Source organism: Equus asinus, chromosome 21 (genome assembly GCF_041296235.1).
Source record: "Equus asinus isolate D_3611 breed Donkey chromosome 21, EquAss-T2T_v2, whole genome shotgun sequence".
NCBI lineage: Eukaryota > Metazoa > Chordata > Mammalia > Perissodactyla > Equidae > Equus > Equus asinus.
Genome location: NC_091810.1, coordinates 93,466,373 through 93,482,863, shown reverse-complemented (window position 1 = coordinate 93,482,863; position 16,491 = coordinate 93,466,373). Strand labels below are relative to the sequence as shown.

Sequence of the window (16,491 nt, the reverse complement as noted above, 5' to 3'; positions counted from 1 at the left end):
TCTCTGCATCTATTGAGCTGATCATATGATTTTTATTACTCATTTTGTTAATGTGGTTTAGCACATTGCTTGATTTGTGGGTGTTGAACCATCCCTGCATCCCTGGTATAAATCCCAGTTGATTATGGTGTATGATCCTTTTACTGTATTGCTCTATTCGATTTGCCAATATTTTGTTGATGATTTTTGCATCTGTGTTCATCAGCATTATTGGCCTGTGATTTCTCTTCTTTGTGTTGTCCTTGTCTAGCTTTGGGATCAGGGTGATATTGGCCTGGTAGAATGAGTTAGGAAGTGTTCTGTCTTCTGTGGTTTTTTTGGAATAGTTTGAGAAGGATAGCTATTAGACCTTTGACGGTTTGGTGGAATTCTCCAGAGAAGCCATCTGGTCCTGCACTTTTGTTTTTTGGGAGGTTTTTGTTTACTGTTTTGATCTCTTTACTTATGATTGGTCTATTCAGGTTCTCTATTCTTGATTCGGTTTTGTGAGGTTGTGTGAGTCTAAGAATTTATCCATTTCTTCTAGGTTGTCCAATTTGTGGGCATGTAGTTTTTCATAGCATTCTCTTATAATTCTTTGTATTCCTGTGGTATCCTTTGCAATTTCTCCTATTTCATTTCTAATTTTATTTATTTGAGCCTTCTCTCTTTTTTGTGTGCGAGGCGGATTGGCCCTGAGCTAACATCTGTTGCCAGTCTTTCTCTTTTTGCTTGAGAAAGATTGTCACTGAGCTAACATCTGTGCCAGTATTCCTCTATTTTATATGTGGGATGCCACCACAGCATGTTTTAATGAGTGGTGTGTGGGTCTGTGCCCAGGATCCAAACCTATGAATCCCAGTCTGCCAAGGCGGAGTGCCCAAACTTAACCACTATGCCACCCGGCTGGCCCCTCTCTTTTTCTCTTAGTGAGTCTGACTAACAATTTGTCAGTTTTGTTTTTTTCCTCAAAAAAACAGCTCTTAGTTTCATTGATCCTTTCTATTATTGTTTTAGTCTTTATTTCTGCTCTGATTTTTATTATTTCCCTCCTTCTGCTGACTTTGGGCTTTGTTCTTCTTTTTCTAGTTCTGTTAGGTATAGTTTAAGATTAATTATTTGATATTTTTCTTGTTTGTTGAGGTGGGCACGTATTGTTATGAATTTCCCTCTTATAACTGCTTTTGCTGCATCCCACAGGAGTTGGTATGTTGTATTTTCATTTTCGTTAGTCTCCAGGTATTTTTTGATTTTTCCTTTGATTTCTTGATCCAGTGGTTGTTCAGTAGCATGTTGTTTAGTCTCCACGTATTTGTGACTTGCCCAGCATTTTTTTGTAGTTGATTTCTAGTTTTATAACATTGTGGTTGGAAAGGATCTTTGATATGATTTCAATCTCTTTAAATTTATTAAGGTTTTCCTTGTTTGCCAGTGTATGGTCTGTCTTGGACAATGTTCCATGTGCACTTGAGAAGAATGTGTATTCTGCTGTTTTGGGATGGAATGCTCCATATGTATCTATTAAGTCCATCTGATCAAATGTTTCATTTAAATCCACTGTTTTCCTTGCTGACTTTCTGTCTGGATGATCTGTCCATTAATGTAAGTGGGGTGTTGAGGTCCCCTACTATTATTGTGTTGCTAATTTCTCCCTTTAGGTCTGTTAATTGGGTGCTTTATAGAGTAATTATTATATATGAGGGCTTGGTACTGCCCTTTGTCTCTTGTTTTCTGGTTGGTCTATAATTCCCATTGTTTCTTTTCCCTTGTATTTCTGACTGCCATTTCAGTTTGGTGGTTTTCTGTGATGGTTTTCTCAGTTTTTATTTATGATTTGTGTCTCTGCTCTGATTTTTTGTTTAGTGGTTCCCATGGGGTTTGTATAAAAGATCTCATAGATGAGACAGTCCATTTTTTAATAGTGTCTTATCTCCAGTTAAGCAGTTTCCTCTCCTTTCCTTTTCCCTTTCTGAGTTTTTGTTGTCACAAAATTAATCTGTTTTGTGTTGTGGGTTTATGACTAAATTGAAGGGTTTATAGTTATTTTTGATGCTTTCCTTCCCTTTATCTTTTATAATTGTTTACTGGCCTGTTCTCATATAGAGCTGTAATTTTCTGTTTATCTCCTTGCTGAAGGTTTTGTAGACGTTTGCCTTTTTGTTTCAGGTATGAAGATTTCCTTGATCATTTCTTGTAAGGGAAGTTGAGTGGCGATGAACTCCCTCAGCTTTTGTATGTCTGGGAAAACTTTTGTATCTCCATCATATCTGAAGGATAGTTTTGCTGGATAGAGAGTATTGGTGGAAAGTTTTTCTCTTTGAATATTTTCAATATATCATTGCATTCTCTCCTAGCCTATAAGGTTTCTGTTGAGAAATCTGCTGAGAAAGATACAAATAACCTTTGTAGGTTATTTTCTTCTGCTTTGCTGCCCTTAGTATTTTTTCTTTGTTGTTAACTTTTGCCAGTTTTAATAGAATATGCCTTGGAGAAGGGTCTTTCTGCATTGGTGTAATTAGAAGTTCTGTTGACTTCGTGTACTTGTAAATCCAGTTTCTTCCCCAGGTTTGGGAAATTCTCAGTTATTTCTTTGAATGAGCTCTCGGCTTGTTTCTCCCTCCCTTCTTCTTGTGTAATACCTATAATCCTTATGTTGCTTTTCCTAATTGTTGGATATTCTTGAAGAATTTCTTCGTTCTTTTGAAAATCTTAGTTCTCTCTCCTCCACCTGAAGTGTTTCTATATTTCTATCCTCTAAATCACTAATTTTCTCCTCCATAACATCAGCTCTATTTTTTATGGACTCTAGATTATTTTTTATCTCATTAATTGTATTTTTCATATCCAGAATTTCTGTTCGTTTTTTTTTTTTTTTTAGAGTTTTAATCTCTTGGTGAAGTGTTTCTTCCACTTATTGATTTTATTCCTGAGCTCATTGAACTGTCTGAGTTTTCTTGTTGAGTTTCTTTATGATAACTGTTTTGAATTCTCTGTTAGATTGTAGATTTCTGTGAGTTCAGGATTGGTTTCAGGAAATTTCTCATTTTCCTTCTACTGTGAGGTGTTAATGTAGTTCTTTATGGTGTTTGATGAACTGATCCTTTGCTGGTGCATTTGTGGTAGAATCAGGTTGCAGATTCCACCTGCCACTGCTTGGCAGGGGCAGGAGCTGTGTTTTCTGATCCTGCCCCGTCTGCTGGAAGTTGTTGCGGGTAGGTCTACTCTGTGTTCACCCAGGCTGGCCACAACCCCTCTGCAGGTTGCACTGACATGGGCAGGGCCTCTGCACTGGGTGGGCAGGTTTGGCACCATCGTCAGGGCCTCTGTGCTTGGCAGGGGACCGGCTGAGCTGCTGCTTGCTAGGCAGGAGGGTTGCCTACATGGGGGCTGAGCTGCCACTTGGCAGATCCTATGGGCTGCTGTGCTCTGCAAGCAGGGGTGCCTTCTGAGCTGGTGGGGCGTCTTCTCAACAGCGGTCTGTTAGTGGGGAGGGGTGCCCACACAACAACTTAGCTGGCACCACTCAGTGTAGAGCGTTCCCATAGGCAGGGCCGCTGTGGCACATTGGGTGCTCCTACGGGCTGGGCTGCAACTCTGAAAGTGTTCGTGCAGGCTGGGCTGTCCCCGCCTCCTACAGTCACGTGCAGCTGCTGTGTGAGGATCTTCAAACTGGCTTGCTGCCGCCTGGGATGGGGAGGGATGTGCTTACTTAATTCTGCTGCCTCCCAGGGATCCAGTCCACCCAACTTCAGATGTATAGCTGCATGGATCTTTCAGAAGTCCTGTTGTGCTGTGCAGGGAGTCCTTTGCTGTTTAATGAATGTCCATTTAGTTAACTTAAAGGGGAGAGGCTGAGGGAACAACTCACTCCACCATGATGCTGATGTCACTTCCCTCTGTAAGGTATATTATGCAGATTGGCTACTATTTTAGCTTCTGAATTTTTCTTAAAATTTGAAATTTAAACCTTGCTTTTTGCCCGTGATAGAAAAAGACCTAAAGTAAAACTTCCAAAGCGAAACTTTTCCCTATGTGAGGAATATTAATTTTTCTAGTCATATTACAAATCTTGCTCTGGAATTAATTTTTCAGCCTTTTCTCTAGGAAATGATAGACCTGAAGAACTACGAAAGAAGTTAATAAGGAAGATGAAGTTAATTCTCAGTTCGGGTTCCGATGAAGAATGTGCAATTTGCTTGGATTCTTTAACCGTTCCTGTTATAACACATTGTGCACATGTCTTTTGTAAACCCTGCATTTGCCAAGTCATTCAGAATGAGCAGGTTAGTTTTATGCTCGGTACAGATTCAGTGTTTGATGGAGTGATGCACCAGTCTTGAGTGTAATGAAAACTCAAGTTCAACAGACTGTAAAAAGTTTTGCACCTGGATTTACTAGCATACCTTTTATGGTTAACTATCAGTGTTTTAATAGGTGGTATATTCTTATAATTAAGCCCTTGACAAAAGACATATTTTTGGAGGCATGTTTCACAGTCAATATCCTAGTTCCACCAATTGTTTAGATCATTGCTGTCCAGTAAATAGAGAATTTAAAATTCTCTTTGTGTCTCCCATTACTGAATAGATGAACTGATGAAGTTAATTCTTATAATACATTTTTATGTATCTGGTCTATCTGAAATACAAAAATTGTTAATGAGATACTTTACATGATTTTTTTATCTTAAGTGTTCAAAATTTAGTGGTATTGTACTCTTTACAGCACATCTCAGTTTGGCTTTGCCACTTTTCAAGGGTTTAATTGCTGCATGTGGCTATTGGCTATTGTATTAGATAAGATAGGTCTAGATTCTTCTGTATGGTAGAATTTTTTGAAGTGGAATAATCCTTTAAGCAGGCCTTCAGCTGAGGTAGAATTTTTTAAACACTTTTATTGACATATAATATACATACAGGAAAAAAGTGCACAAGTCATGATTGTATAGCTCAGTGAATTATGAAGGTAACACATCCATGTAATTACTACCCAGGTCTTTGTGTCCCCTCCCAATATTTTCCCTCTCCCTCCTCCCTAAAAGTAACCCCACTATACTGATTTCTAACATTGGTTTAGTTTCAGAATCTTTTTTGTTGTAATCGTATTTAGTATATAGTTATTTAAGAGATAATCTTATTTTATTAGCGTGTCTTGGTATACATGGACACAACAGTTAACTGCTTTGAATGAACTTGATAGGATTTAACAGAGCCCGACTGGCTTCATAAGCCATTAAGAAGGGATTTTTTTTTTTCTTTTAAAGAATAGTTTCAGCTAGCATGCTGTATTGTAGTTAGGTTCAAGAAACTCTTATTCGTGATTTCTTTACTTGTCTGCAGTGTATTTATTGTTTCAAGCTCCTGCTAGTCTAGATTATATACTTTTGCTCTTTTTAACTTGTCCCACTTTCCACATTAGAATGTTATATCTACCTGGAGTTCAGCCTGTACAGATTTATCTCAAATAGATGAATCTAATAAAAGGCTTAATAAAATGCTATTAGGGATATAGAATTTACCATGCTTTTAAAAAATTTTAGGGACATTTATATTTCTGTTCCTCTGATAAGTGTCACTCATACTTTGTTCTTTCCTAGCCACATGCTAAATGCCCTTTATGCAGAAATGATATACATGGAGACAATTTATTAGAATGTCCTCCAGAAGAATTGGCACGTGACACTGAGAGAAAGTCTAATATGGAATGGACATCCAGTTCAAAGGTAAAATACACATGCACAAATATATCATGTATAAAAATAATAATTCTGCTTTTAATCCTGTCATTTGAGTATTATATTTTGTTGGTGGTTACTGGCTTTTTGTTTTATTTCTAGTGGTGAATTTGAGAGGGGAGAGAGTGTTCAGATTACGATAGTATTCTTTCAGTCTTTTTATAAAAAATTAGTGGTCTTTTACTTTCGCATTTTAGAGAGATAACATGGCAGGACCTTTCTCTTCACAATAAAAAAATTTTGAATGTATTTTGTCAATTAAAAATGGAATCTAATGGGTGTTCTAATTTTTTTCAGATTAATGCTCTAATGCATGCATTGATTGACTTAAGAAAGAAGAACCCCAACATAAAAAGTTTAGTTGTTTCTCAGTTTACAACTTTCCTGTCTTTAATAGAAACACCACTCAGGTAAGTTCAGTGGTGTTTCTCACTTTGAGTAAAAGGATTTTATGTAAGTGTTTTGATTTGGATAGCAAAAAAGCATTGTTTTTGTTTTACCAATTTTATCTATCTAAAATAACATTCAGAGTCACTATGAAGAATATTTCCTGTGGCATAGGATTTTAAAAATTAAGTCATGAATTTATCAGGAAAAAGTTGAATGCAGAGCCTGACATTAGTCAATGGTTAGTAAATATTTGTCAAAATAAATGAGTGAAAGAATTCGCTGACTGAAGAGATTTGTAATTACTTAACATGTGTTTATAGTATAGTAAGTGTTACTTGTTTCTTTTGTCCCTTCTGTTAGAGCCTCTGGATTTGTGTTTACACGATTGGATGGTTCTATGGCCCAAAAGAAAAGAGTTGAATCAATTCAATGTTTTCAAAACACTGAAGCAGGATCTCCAACTGTAATGCTTCTATCCTTAAAAGCAGGTGGAGTTGGTTTGAATCTTTCTGCAGCTTCTCGAGTATTTTTAATGGATCCAGTAAGTAGTTTGTAGACTTTTTGATATGTTACTACTTATTTCTTTAAAAAAAAAACTATTTGGTAAATACCTTCATAGTTATAATTGCTTATGACAATTCTTAGGCAAATTTTAGAAATAGATAACTTAGCTAAATGTGAATTGAGAGTTTTCTCTTAAGTGCTTTACATATATCACCTGAAATTTTCACAACATCCCTATGAGGTAGATGATGTTATCATCCCTAGTTTACATATGAGAAAACTGAAGCATCAAGAAGTGAAATAGCTTGCTTAATATCACAGCTAGTACTGTGCACACCAGGCTCAGAGTTCATGTTCTTAAGCACTGTGCTTTTCTACTTCTCATCTATGTACTGATTGTGTCTGTTAACTGTAATCTCTTTGGATAATGGTTTCTTTCATTTGGCCAACAAGTAATGAGATCCTGCTTTGTGTCAGGGAGTCTTATAGGCACTGGGAATCTGGCTGTAAACAAGATAGACGGAGTAGTTACCATCATGCTGCTAATGGGCTCAAGCTTTAATGTGTCTAAGAATTATGTAAAATGTCATTTCTGATCTCTCTCCTCAAGAGATTTATGAGTTCTTGGATGAGACCCAAGAAGCTTTTCTTTATAGATCATAGGTGATTCAGGTGCAAGTGGTCTGGCATCACAATTTTAGAAACAAATAACATTCATGGAATGTTTTAGGTAAATTTTAGTGTCTAATACAGTGCAATCACTTGTGGTTGTGCAGTACGGGTTAGGGGTAGAGTGGGAGCTAGAATTCACTCTAAACTTTATTCACCAAACTGTGTGACCTAGAACTGTATCCACCTAGGAGCACCTTTTCCTTCCTTCCTTCTTTTTTTTTTTTTTGCTGAGGAAGAGTCTCCCTGAGGTAACATCTGTTACCAATCTTCCTCTTTTTGCTTGAGGAAGATTTGCCCTGAGCTAACATCTGTTCCAGTCTTCCTCTGTTATGTATGTGGCTTCCCACCATAGCATGGCCGCCAACAAGTAGTGTATGTCTGCGCCTGGGAACTGAACCCAGGCCACTGAAGCAGAGTACACTGAACTTAATCACTAGGCCACAGGGCTGGCCCCAGGAGCACCTTTTTCTGATTGCACAAAGGGGTTGTTTGGGCTGGAGGCACTCTGGACAGTTTCTAATTTGCGCTGGATACTGTTGGGGCTAGAAGCAACACTGTTATGTTTTTGCGCATTCACAGATTTAAGATGTGTGGTTTTATCTTGTCTGAAAGTCAGAATTCATAACATAAATTTTACTGAGATACATATTTTAGTTATTCAGGTTAGGCTTTTTAGTTGTTGCATGTACCAGTTACCAAGGCTTTTTTCCCCTCACCTGAGGGTAACCTTCCCGTAAGATTAGGACCAGAGCCATGTTTAGGCAGGCACTCATGAGTTTCACATTCATGTCATAGATGGCAGTGGTGTGTTGTGTTTTCTTACCCTAGTTCTGTAGATGAAGTTTTAAATCTTTGTTAGAGTTTTAGTATTTCATGATTATTATAAAAAATATTCGTTGTAACTACAGATACACATTAACTAACTTGATGATAATCCATTTTTTGGAACGAATTTCCAAATTATTTTATTCTTTGGTTATAATCTTAGTACCTAGTAAGGAAGAGTTTGTTAATACCAAATAGAGTAATTTAATTAGTGTTGTAAAGTTGATCAGAGACTAAACTCTTTAGCAGTTATAGTTAAAAAAAAAACTTAGAGAATGTTTTAGCTGTTTCACAGTAAGTTAATTGATGTTCACTGAACATTTTAAGCTTTCAAATGTTTCTGACTTTAAAATGGAAGCCAGGTGCCAGAAAAATAAGATTCAGTAAAAAAAATTTGCTCATGAAAATCTTTTACCTTTTCATGCAGCCTTGTCTAAGAGTTAAGGTGTATTTTGATGTTCCGTTATGAGCTTTTGGTAAAGCTTATTGCTTCCTTCATCACTACGTATGAGAATGGGAGCTATCAGTTCTATATTATCATGAGATAAATATGATTGCTGGTAGTCATACTAGATGTATATTGCCAGCTCACTGTAAGGTTCCTAGACAAAATACAGGCAACAGAAAGGAACATTTTACCTGAGCTCTTGGTATAATGGTTTCAAAATGTGCCCAATTATGAAATACAAAATATTCACAAAATAGGATTATCTCTCAGTTTTACAAAATCATAAGCTAAGTATGTCCTTAAATCTAACTTCTATACCAAAAGCAACCCAAAACTCAAATTACAGCAAGTTAATAGTAAAATCGCTTTTTCCCTAGATCTCAAGGGAACTTTAAGAAGAAAGAAGAAAATAAGGACCTAAGTATAAATCATACTATAAACTTGTCATCTACATATGTATTTATGATTTTGTTTCTATTTTCAGGTGGTACTTTGCTGTATAAATGTTTTTTCCCCCAAAACACCCTGTTTTCAGATTCAAGAATCATCCCGTAATTTAAATTTAAAATTGAATCATCCCTTCCCTGACAGCTGAGGATATTTCAAAACCACTTGACTCCTGCCTTTCTAGATTGAAGAATTCTTTATCTTTTTGTTCTTCCTTTTTCATTGCTTCGTTTTATTCCACATCCTAAGACCATCCCCATGATAATGCCTGTGTTAATTAGCTTACTTTACTTAATTTTTAGTTCAATTTCAAAGTCAACTCATTTCAAATATAGATACAGAAAATTGCATCAACGAAGTCGTAAATAATTTTTAGGACTTTTGATTACTCCTGTAATCTTTTTTGTACTTTAATGAATGGAGGAAAGTGAAAGAGAAAGAACCAAAGACCAGCAAAAGGGGAAAAAACTTTTTCATAAATGGACCCAATTACATATCTTTTCTGATGCAAATTAAGTCGTTTTAGAAGCTGTGTAAACTTTTTTTCCTCTGTTAAGCAAAGATCAACTTTAAGATGGAAAAAAAAAGAGCAGGAAGATACTTGATTAATTAACAATCATGTATACTATGTGCTTTCTACGTATTAGGCCCTGTATTAGAGACTGGAAGCAGTGGAGTGAAATGACAAGGGGGAGAATGCCCGCCTATCATAGTAGTGATGAGGAGACGGGGTGGGGGGTGGGGGGGGGCGAATGTGGGGTTTTTCCCCAGGGCATCCATAGTGTCGGTACCTGAATTCAGTCAGATAAACTTCAGTCAGTAAACAGTGAATGCAGAATGCTGGAATGAAAGGACTTGTGCAGAACACTCACAGATCAGGGTGCTAATAAAGCAACTCCTGTTCTTGTTAGGCCTGGAATCCAGCTGCTGAAGATCAGTGTTTTGACAGATGCCATAGACTTGGCCAGAAGCAAGAAGTTATCATCACAAAAGTGAGTTTTTAGGGCATCTGTTTGAAAATTAGGTTGTTAAGGTTTTTAAAATTATACAAATGATGCATGAATATATTACTGTAAAATATTGAAGTAGAATTATGCAGAGCAAAATATGAAGGTCACCTTTATTCTCTTTAGAGGAAACCACAATCCATAGTTTAACATGTGCTCTTCAAAGTCCCTTTCTCTGTGTTTACATACATTCATACAGTCCATATACATCTCTCCTTTAAATAATTTCTTTTAAGATAAATGGTTTCATACATTATTCAACATTTTATTTCTTCTTAACAGTATATATTGGAGACTACCATGTAAGTACAGTTATAGATAAAACATACTTTTCTTTTTGCTCTTGTGGTAAAATATACATAACATAATATTTACCATTTTAACTATTTGTAGTGTTCAGGTCATGGTATTAAGTACATTCTCATTGTTGTGCCATCATTGCCACCATCCATCTCCAGAACTTTCTCATCTCAGACTGAAACTCTACCCATTGCAATTCACTTGCTATTCCTTCCTCCTCCCAGCCCTTGGCAACCATCCTGCTTTCTGTGTCTGTGAATTTGACTACTCTACAAACCCATTCTTTTTAACATCTGCGTAAGGACACATCATAATTTATTTAATCAGTCCAGTTGTTTGCTAATAAAAACAGTGCCATAATATCTGTAGCATTGTTTTGGCATAATAATGCCAAAAACAGCATTATGATGGTATATGCATTTTGGTGCATATATACAAGTATTTCTTCAGGATAGGTTAAGAAAACCAGAATTTTGCATTTAGAATTAGTAGATAACTGTCAAGTTGCTTTCAAAATAGACTTTATGATTTATGAGAATGATGTAAATTTATGCTTATGTGATGTAAAAGTCCCTCCTAATTTGCATTTACCTAAGACCTTGAGCATATTTCACATACCTTTTGTCCATTAATATTTTTTTCTATGAATTGCTTGTTTGTCTTTTGCCCACTTTTCATAAAGTACAAATATAGTTTCATAGTATAAAGGACCCCTTTATACATTGATTTTAAATGTTTTGTTATGTATATTGAAATGGTTTATCCCAGGCTCTTACTTATCTTTGAACTTTGCTTTTCGTCATGAAAAACTTTTAAAATTTTTATGATTTAAAACATGTCAGCCACCTTCTACGTATCTTTTGGATATTAAGGTCTTGCTTAGAACAGAAGCCTTGATTTTCAAATTTTAAAAATGAGTCTCCTATATTTACTTCTGATTCTTTTGAAGTATTTTGTCTTTTGTTTATGATTCATGATATGGTTCTAACTTTATTCTTTTTTCAAATGAAGAACCATTTGCTCCATCATTTTTTTTAAAGTCCATCCTTTTCACCTGCTGATTTGAAATGTCATTTTTATCGTAAACTAATTGATAATATATTACATGGGTCTCTTTCTGGATTCTGTTCTGTTCCACTGGTCTCTTTTCCTAGTCCTAGGACAATATTACTCTTATAATTACTGTAGTTTTATAAAGTATGCTTTGATATCTAGTAGGGTGGAGTGCTCTCATTACCCTTCTTTTTGAAATCTGTATTGGTTATTACTATTATTTGCTCCTGAATTGAACTTTGGATTTAGGTTACCAAATCTCTTTTAAGGAATCTTGTTTGGGATTTATTGAATTTATGATTAATTTGAGAACTGTTGTCTCTATAAATAAGGAATGTTCCCATACAAGAGCTTAGATACTATCTGTCTCCACTTATTTAGGTCTTTTGCATATTTCACTAGCGTTTTGTAACACAGCTTGTTTAGTTATTACAGTAATTGGGACCTCTTGTACCATGTTGTATAGAAATCATTCGAAGTATGTTCTTGGTAAGTTTCTAGTAGATGGCCTTAATAAGGCTGAAGACATATATTTCCGGGTTAATGAGGATTTTTTTTAATCAAGATTTTTATCAGGAATAAATGTTGAATTTTATCAGATACATCTTAAGCATCTATTGAGATGATCATGTTTTTTTCTTTTTAATTTTTTGTTATGAATTATACCAGATAAAGGCTCATTCTTGCATTTCTGGGAAAATCTCATTTGGCTTTTTAAATACAATGCTAAATCTATTTTGCTAATATTCTAGTTACAGAGTTGCCTGTAAAGTTTGCTTTTTTTTTTGTGCTGTTCTTATTTGACGATGGGGTTATAAGATGTAACTCATGTCCTTATGGCCATATTCTTTATATGAGAAAACTATATTGAGTGATAAGGGAAGGCAGTGCCATTTCTACTTATTATGTCACACTAAATATTTTGATGTATATTGAGAAAAAAAGGCGAGCCAGACAGTTTTTAATAGATTATCATTGACCATTTTCGAAAACTACAGAATACTGTAAGAATTTGTAAGCAAATTCCTTTATAGTAGACCAGCATTTTCATCATGTCTCAAATTTAGATTTTTTAGTACATTAAAGATTTTAAAATATTGTGACCTCAAAAGTACTTCACCAGTTTTTCTTTTTTCTTTTTAAAGTTCATTGTGAAGGACTCTGTTGAAGAAAATATGCTGAAAATACAAAACACAAAGAGAGAACTTGCAGCCGGAGCCTTTGGAACTAAAAAAACAAATGCTAATGACATGAAACAAGCTAAAATTAATGAAATCAGAACTTTAATTGATTTATAATTTGTGGGATTTTGGTAAGGTCAGTTTGATCAGTTATATACAGAAGTTCTGGAACTGAGAAAAATACAATTTTAGAAATGAGAGCTAGAGAGTGTGTTTCTAAAAGGGGCATAGCGTTTTATATTAGTGAAGAGGTATTACTGATACATAATCTCTTCTATATATGAACCTATTTTTAATGATATTTCACATAGCAATAAGTTCCGTTATATACTTGGCCTAAAATAATTTTTTGAGAAAAAAAGTTACTTTGTTATTCAACTTTTCATAGTATCTATGCTGAGTATTTTCATATAACTTCCAAGTACTCAGCTTTTTCATATTTCAGTGAGGTCAAACCTTTTATACTTTTGACCAAATAAAGAGTTATTTTCTATGTTGGATGCATTTGGTTATTCACCAAAGCCTCCCATTTGTGGTGCAGTGGATTCACAGTCCTTGTAAACGATTAATATATTCATAGATTATACGAGATTGATTTTATTGGGCTTTCAAAACCATATTTGCATTCCGGAACCAAACCTTAAATGAGAGACCAAAGTCCAGGTTAGCAAGTTACTTGTGATTTTTTTTTTAACGGTTTCATTGAGATATAATTCATATAAGTGAAAGTGACTTGCAGTTTTATGTTCATGAAAAAAATTACAGGCTGGGTTAGACCACTTATGTTCTCCATTTTAGTCAGGTTTAACTGTTATTCATTGTTTAAATGTAACTTGATGTGTTAGTGTGTAAATACAGTCTGTCAGGGTGAGAGGGAACCAATTTTACCCAATTTGATTTGGATATTTAAATTATGGAATTGCTGAATAGATATTTCTATATAGAGAGAATTTTTATTTATGTAGCTTTTGTTTTAAAATAACTTTATAAATTTTTATAATTCAGAAGACTACTATATGTGAGAGGCGTGATATCTGGATGGAAGTTGGGCTGGACGACCTCCAAAATCGTTTCAACTCTTAAAGACATCTTAATCCTGAATGGAAAAATTTCTTTGTTATTGTGTTTAGAATCAGAATTTGATTTCAGAATTTCAGTAATTCATCCTTACATCTATCTATAGAATTGGTCATCTTCTTCTTACTTTTTTGTTACTCAAACTTAAAGTTGCCACAGAATTCTAGATGACTCTTTGAGTCACATTTAAAACCAATAAGCTATATAAATTTAGCAATCAGGTTAGGTAGTCAGTGGTGTTTTTTCCTTAAGGGAAACTTTTTTTTTTTAATTCAAAGAAAGAAGAGATTAATTACTGTAACAGGAGAACCTTCATGTTTGACGATACAGACTTAACACTGTATACTTTATCTATAGCATTAGAAGTGACTTGACTGAAAGGTAGGATTGGAGGCAGCATTGTGTTCTAAGATAAACATCTAAGGTATGCTGCTATCAACAGCTGAGTCCTCCCCTTCCTGTGCTCTTTTACTCCAAGAGCACCGTGGTTTAGACAGCAAGAATCTTCCTGGTCCCTTTTCTCCTTGGCAGCAGGTGAGGCAGAGGGCTGATGAAAAGGACCAACAGACCTTTCTGCAGGGATGAGAGTAGAATAATAACTTGCAGTTGGTCTGCTAGCATTAACAGCAATAGGGAAATTCTTTACCGTGTAGGGCTAGCATTACACAAAAGAATCAGGTCCATCAAATCTCATGAAATGTAGTATGTGGGTTTTCTCTATACCAGTACTCCAGTGAGATAGTAGGTGGGTTCTATATATACCAGTACTCCAATGAGATTAAGTATAAAACGAGTTTTCAACAAAAAACAACAGTCTACTCTTCTTGCTTACAAAGGCAAAGCCTTGCAAACTCTGTAAAGGTGAAGACTTTGCTTGCTTCTTTACCCAAACATTTACAGACTTGTGTTTTTAAACACATTCATAATGATACATTTGGCAAGTCATTTAAAAAATAGCATTCTGTTTTTGTACAGTTCTATTAAATGGTGTTAGATTTAAAAAAATTTAATTCATCCTGAGAAAATACATAAACCACTGGAATGAAAAGTTCACATTATGCTATGCTGTTGCTTCATTATGATGTAGAATAATAGCTTTAGATATCTTGAAGATGTTGTATTCCCACTTGTGGTTCAAACTGAATTTTGTGGTTCAAACTGGATTTTCCTTTAAATTTAAAATCAATAAAAGTTTCAAAAACTTATTAGCCTCCTCGGTGCCATAATTTTAATGACTTTTTCTTTAAAGAAAATTTAATCTTTCATAAATCTCACACTTCTGTGAAATCTCTTACATAATTATATTTTACTGACAGTACATAAAAAGTACTGTGAGTAACTGAGAATAATTTACTTATATTCCTACTGCCTTTTTAATTTTGCTCAATTTAACTGGTTAAATTTCTTGTTTAGAAATCAGTATATATATATATTTAAAATTTATGTTAAATGTCTTAATCTTCTAAAACATTTAGTTCCACTTGTTTTTATTTCCTTATCTGCCTGGAAAAAAGGAGTTGTGATACCCATGTATGCCGGTATTACTAGTTAATACTCTGCATTGTAGATTTTCCCCTAATTACAGCTCCCAGATGGGAAATAATCAAGAAAAAATAATCTTACGTTTATTACCAGTGAGAACCAATGAAATTATCCTCAGGCAGTGTATGTTTTCAGTTGGGGGATGTCAAAAGCATTGATGTATTTTTTTCTTCATTTTATTTATAGTACTTCCGAAAGTTCTATTCGTTAGGATTTAGAAGATTCATTAAAAACATGGGGATAAATTTTGCTTTATTAACAAGACCTCAAATGTTTTTAACTATATTAACTTCAAAATATTTGCAACAGCTTTCCTTCATTTAATTCATAAATATGTAGTACCTTTCTTCCAGTTCTACATTCTGGAATTCGGTACCTCATTTGTGTGGTACTTTGAATAAAAAGAGCCAAAAATACTGGTAGCTGAATAATAATTGGGCTGCTTCCCTGCAGTAATGCCTACTCTAAGGGGAGACTGTTGATTCGAAACCCTGAGAGCAGGCAGTGTTTTCTTCTATGTTAATGTCTTCATACTTACTGTGTGATAATAAGGGAGAGCAGTCTTCTATATGAAGCCATAATAATTTACTCTTTTAGAAAGGGTAAATGATTGCGTATTCCTAATCAGATCTTTTAATGGCTAAAATGGGATATTTTTAATCTCTTTTCCAGCTCCCCTACTCAACCTTCCTGCTCAAGAATTTTCTGACAAATTTAAACCCATTTCTACTTAACAAATAAGAAAATTGACTTTGTGAAAATACAATTTTAATAACGTACATAATTTAATGTGTGTGGCACAAGTCACTTCCATTAACCCAAACTGAGTATCCAAAACTTTAAAATAACTAGGTTACATTGGAACTTCATTTAGAAGGACAGCCAATGTCAAAATGATTTCTTAGATCGGTGGATAAACAAATTCTAGGGCATGTCTTTGCACATCTGAAACCCAGTCTAGACTATTCCAAGAGTATTTAATGTAGTCAGAAGTGTTATTAAGAGTCATCAAAGAGATCATACATTGTCAAATATGTGCTCTATTTACTAAAGCAGAGATAGGGACTAATGTTTTAGGAAGGTTTTCAGTAAGTTTGCCATCTTTTCAGCATTCTAGTTTAAAAATAAAAGCAGATAAAATGAACCAGGATACAGCTTCCTGAATGTTTAAACTAATTTGCCCTTTTTGTTAGGGGAGGGAAGGGCTATTCCCTAATAGTAATTGAGGTTTTTAGAAAAAAATCTGTATTGGTATCAATATGTTGATAAACAAAAGGCACATATTTCATGAGAAATGATCTAGTGAAGGAGGCAATATGCTGCTTGCAGATG

General features: G+C 34.8%; 1 protein-coding gene across 6 annotated transcripts in view; it reads left to right on the top strand.

The window, feature by feature from the left end:
• The window catches only part of HLTF (helicase like transcription factor), a 55,606-nt gene extending 40,243 nt beyond the window's left edge, over positions 1-15,363 (top strand). Inside the window, exons 20-26 of one of the 6 annotated variants that reach the window (XM_070493625.1) lie at positions 4,072-4,262; positions 5,576-5,701; positions 6,011-6,123; positions 6,464-6,644; positions 9,911-9,991; positions 12,505-12,676; positions 13,546-14,822. In XM_070493625.1, the coding sequence (XP_070349726.1) occupies positions 4,072-4,262; positions 5,576-5,701; positions 6,011-6,123; positions 6,464-6,644; positions 9,911-9,991; positions 12,505-12,657 (845 nt within the window). In that variant the 3' untranslated portion in view covers positions 12,658-12,676; positions 13,546-14,822. Of the gene's footprint in view, positions 1-4,071; positions 4,263-5,575; positions 5,702-6,010; positions 6,124-6,463; positions 6,645-9,910; positions 9,992-12,504 lie in introns of all 6 variants that reach the window. The other 5 variants (XM_070493628.1, XM_070493627.1, XM_070493626.1 and 2 more) reach the window with 5 other exon arrangements.
• The last annotated feature ends 1,128 nt before the right edge of the window (positions 15,364-16,491 follow it).